The following is a 4,433-nucleotide window of genomic DNA, read 5'->3' as shown; positions in this document are numbered from 1 at the left end:
TTTTGTCCATTTGTTTTTGAGATAGGGTCTCACTATGTAGCTCAGGCTGGCCTCAAACTCCCAGTGATCCTTCTGCCTCAGTCTCCTGAGTGCTGGGACTACCGGCCTGTGCCACCACGCCTGGCCTCAATGACTTCGATGTTTTAACTGTGACATTCATTAGTCTAACACTCAACATATCCGAGGAGGGCGCCCTGCAAACTCTGAATAGGTTCCATTGGCATTTGGACACACCTGACTTTGGTTGGTGTTGGTACTGGCTTCCTTCTAGCTGCCAATGGCCATCCAGTGTCTGAGCTAGGGCTGGGCATGACATGGGCACTGCTGGGGAGGGGGGATGCTGGCTAGGGAGGATGCTTGAGCAGGCCTGAGGCCTCAGAGGTCAGGGGTCAAATAGAGCTGACCAGGGGTCACCTTGAGCAGAGAGGTGCGGGGTACGCAGAGCAGGTTCACAGCAATGGAGAGTTTCCGGAAGAACTCAGTAGCAATGTCGGCCAGCCCAGCCCCCTGCAACCAGTCCAAGACAAGGTCCAGGTTGGTGCGGATCTGGACAGCTCGGGACCACTGGTAGAAAGGTCGGCTTTGACCTGTGAGGGAAAGGAAAAAGGACAGGACGATGGGTGGGTGAACCATGTTTCTGCCTCCCAGATGCTTCCTAGCCTGGAGTTTGGGACCAGAACCTTGTTCCCCAGAGGAGCCGAAGGGGCTGCCTGAGCCTGTGCAGTGTCAGCAGATGTGGCTGCCCTGGGAGCTCCCGTCTTTGCATCCCTGTGCCTCCCGGCCTAACCCTCACCTCGTTCCATCAGTGAATTGAGAAGGGATGCATTGGAGAAGAAGAACAAGTAGCCGAAAGTCTGAGACACGAGGTCCGGATGCAGTTCACACTGACTGGTCAGTTCCAGGGCTGCCTGGAACACGCCCAGGGTGGGCTTCAAGCCTGGGGGCATGGCCCCCAGCTCCGAGCCAGGGCCTGGGAGCTCCGCCCCAGCTGTGAAGGGGTTGCTGTCCAGGAGAGCAGGCAATGTTGAATAAAGAGTCTGAGGAGATTCAGAGGCAAAAACATTAGTGACTGTACCACACTCCCTGGAAATTCCAGAGTGGTAGAGCTTAAAGACTTCTGGGAGTTGTAGTCCATTCTACCTTCCCCTGACAGGGTTCCTCAAGCAAATCCCCAGTTTGTACAAGGGTTTCTAGCACTTATTGCCCTGGACCAACTTAAATCTTAAGAAAGAATTTCTACAGCTGGGCGTGGTGGCGCATGCCTGTAATCCCAGCACTTGGGAGGCTGAGGCAGGAGGATTGTTGTGAGTCTGAAACCAGCCTGGGCTACAAAATGAGCTCAAGGTCAGCCTGAACTGCATAGCGACTAAACTGCATAGCGAGACCCTGTCTCCCAAAGACCAAAAAAAAAAAAAAAAAGAATTTCTTAGCTGGGTTTGGTGGTGCATACTTGTAACCCCAGCACTTGGAAAGCTGAAACAGAAGGATCACTGTGAGTTCCAGGCCATCCTGGGCTACACGGTGGTTTAAGGCCAGCCTGAACTACACAATGAAACCCTGTCTCAGAAAAACAATAAAACAAAACACCAAAAAAAAATTTCTAGGGCCAGGGATGTAGCTCAGTGGCACAAGCACCTGCCTGGCAAGCACAAGGTCCTGAGTTCAATCCCCAGTACCAAAAGAAAAAAGAATTTCTAGAAGTTTCTGCAGTACTTTAATACCACCTCTTTTTTTTTTTTTTTTTTTTGTGGTGGGGTACCAGGAATCAAACTCATGACCTCGAACTTGCCAGGCAGGCGCTTGTGCCACTGAGCTATATCCCTAGCCCCAAGACCACCTCTCATGCATTATGGCACTTATAATTCTCAGCAGAGACAGCTCAAGGAGGACCAAATATATTGGAAAAAGAAGCCCCCTTTGGTCAAATATTTATCCAGAATTCTCCAAGGAAAGAAAAAGAATGGAGGACAGTCAGGAAGTGGGAGTGGAATGGCAGTTAGCTAGTGGAAAGTGAGATCAGGCCAAGGACAGGAAATGAGATCAGAGACAAAAGAAATGATACTGCACTTGGCACAGATGAACAGGAAGTGAAGCCTCAGAGGAACAAGCTTCCCAGTGAGTCTGCTCAAAGAATTTAGAGGCTATGTCTCCCACAAAATCTCCTCTTATTTTACAGAGAGGAGCCCACCATAAGCCAAAACGTCTGGGAAGTAGAAGAAGCAATATTAAGGTCAAAGATGGTAGTAGGGAAACACCCTACAGGAAGAGCACTCAGGGAGTTTGAGGCCTGAGGCTCAGAAAAGGGAGTGAATTCAGAGTTCCGGGAAGTGAGGTCAGCAAGCACAGGAAGTGAGACCTGATTAAAGAGGACCTTTGAATTAAGTGACTGTGCCTGGCACTATTTGATTTCTCTATATGTTTATCTATATAATTTATAATAAGACTTAGAAAATGAGATTAAATGGTAATGGCAATACAACCTCTTAATGGTAAAGAGGTCAGCCTGTCAAGATGTCATGATTGCAAAGACAGGAAGAGACTGCAAAAAGGCAGGAAGTGATGTAAGTTCAAAAAGGAAGTGATGTCACAACACTGGGTTGAGATGGGAAGTGATGTCACAGAAGGGAATTTTGAGTTATAGGAAGTGATATCAGACTAGCACAATGTAGTATAAACAGAAAGCGAGATTGTCTCAAACAGAAAAGAAAGGAGAAAGGCCAACCTTGGTGAGGTAGTAAACAGACTGCTGGAAGGTACACATGATGACCTCATCCAGGAGGGCCATAGCCTCGTCACATAATTCCAGGTCATTGCAGAGCTGTGGGTCTGATGACAAGCCTGGGGTAAGAGATAGAACCAGAAAAGGCTCTGGCAGCCAAGAGCCCAGGTCCAGGTCCAGGAAGTGACAAGGGCTGGGAAAGGCCTGGGCCTGGGTCAGAGCTCACCATCCTGGTCAGCTTCCTTCTCCATTTCCAGCACCTTCTCCTGCACAAAGCTCAACAGCTCTGTGGTGTTGGCCATCCACAGCATGAGTGGCCGCAGCTCCACAGACACAGCCTCAGGAGTCAGGGGCACCTCAGGGACTCCTTCCGTGTGGCTGAAGGAAAGAAGAGGACCTGTGACCCTAACCGCCATCATAGTCTGCAGACCTTAGATCTGGGCTTAAATGTGGACCAAGGGCACCCTCATTTCACAACTGGGAGAGCTGAGTCTCAAGGAGGCACAGCAACATGCACCCACACATGCAGGGAAAGAACTTGGACCTGGATGCATACTCTCCCCCTACATCACCCCAGATTTTTCTGCCCAGGATATGTCTTACTTCTCTGGCTGACGGTCTCCAATTTCCTTAATCTTTTCCTGTGGAACAGTAAGATCAGAATCAAGATGAGGAAATCGAGGAAAGTGAGGTTCATGAGTTAACACCCTGGTTTTCTCTTCCTTTTCTTTTTCTTCCAGTACTGGGGATCGCCTTTCAATTTTTTGTTAATATATGTTTGTGATATATCCTGAGTGATTATACTGAGCTTGGATTTGAGATAGACATCTACCTATCTATCTATCTATCTATCTATTTCTTGACTAGTTTCACCCCCCCCCTCCGATTTTTTTTTAAAGATAGTGTCTCTCTAAATTGCTAAATTACTGAAGCCGGGCTTGAATTTGTGATCCTCCTGCCTCAGCGTCCAAGAGTTCTGGGATTACAGGCGTGTGCCACCACAGCCAGCAACATTTCTGAAGAAGACTGTCCCCACTTTTCAGGCGGCCTCCGATCCTCAAGCTTCACAGTGATCTCTGTCTCACCACTGCAAATACACACGCCTATGTTCCTGAGAGGGCTAGCTCCCTCCAGTCCTCTTTGGTGTTTCTTTACCCCAAAGAAACTCCCTACATCTTCTCTGACTCGGGACCTAGCTCAGTAGGATGGAAGCTTCCTCCCCACTTTGAATGACTTCTGGCACTGCCATATGTAGGCCAAGAGACCCACGTTACAAGCATGGTCTCGTCTGCACTGCACAGCCTCTCATAATGGTCTCTCCCAACCAATCCCCCCCCGCCACTTCCCAGAATGGTTCCTTCCAGGATTCCGCATCTCCAAAGGCCGATACTGCCCTCTCTTTTAGTGCAGTGGACGAGTCCACAACTCCCAGCATCCTACGGGCCCCCTCCCCGAGGCATCACGGGAAAGGTAGTTTCTCTCGCTTGCCGTGTCCGAAGCTGGGGCAGATGGTGGGGCGGGGAGGCTGCGGCAGAGACTCGGGGAGCAGGTGGGGCTGGGCGGCGGTGGGGGGCGCTCACCCAGACGACCTCCTTGATGAGCCGGGCCAGGCGGCCCAGCATTCGCGGCAGGTGGCCCAGCTCCAGCTCGCGGGCGGAATGCTGCACGCACAGCGCGAGCAGCGTGGCGGGCCCGAGCGGTGGCAGGGCCCCGG

At 50.7% G+C, this 4,433-nt stretch overlaps 1 protein-coding gene across 1 annotated transcript in view; it reads right to left on the bottom strand.

The window, feature by feature from the left end:
* Nucleotides 1-4,433, bottom strand: part of Rasip1 (Ras interacting protein 1) — a gene marked incomplete in the record, with an annotated part of 13,534 nt that overhangs the window by 2,969 nt on the left and 6,132 nt on the right. Inside the window, 6 exon segments of the mRNA XM_013508989.1 lie at nt 415-587; nt 794-1,037; nt 2,723-2,838; nt 2,946-3,097; nt 3,323-3,360; nt 4,300-4,433. Of these exon segments, the coding sequence (XP_013364443.1) occupies nt 415-587; nt 794-1,037; nt 2,723-2,838; nt 2,946-3,097; nt 3,323-3,360; nt 4,300-4,433 (857 nt within the window).

Source organism: Chinchilla lanigera, unplaced genomic scaffold (genome assembly GCF_000276665.1).
Source record: "Chinchilla lanigera isolate Chin_1 unplaced genomic scaffold, ChiLan1.0 scaffold00158, whole genome shotgun sequence".
NCBI classification, from domain to species: Eukaryota; Metazoa; Chordata; class Mammalia; order Rodentia; family Chinchillidae; genus Chinchilla; species Chinchilla lanigera.
Note: the sequence above shows the minus strand (reverse complement) of the source record. Positions and strands in the feature narration are given on the sequence as shown.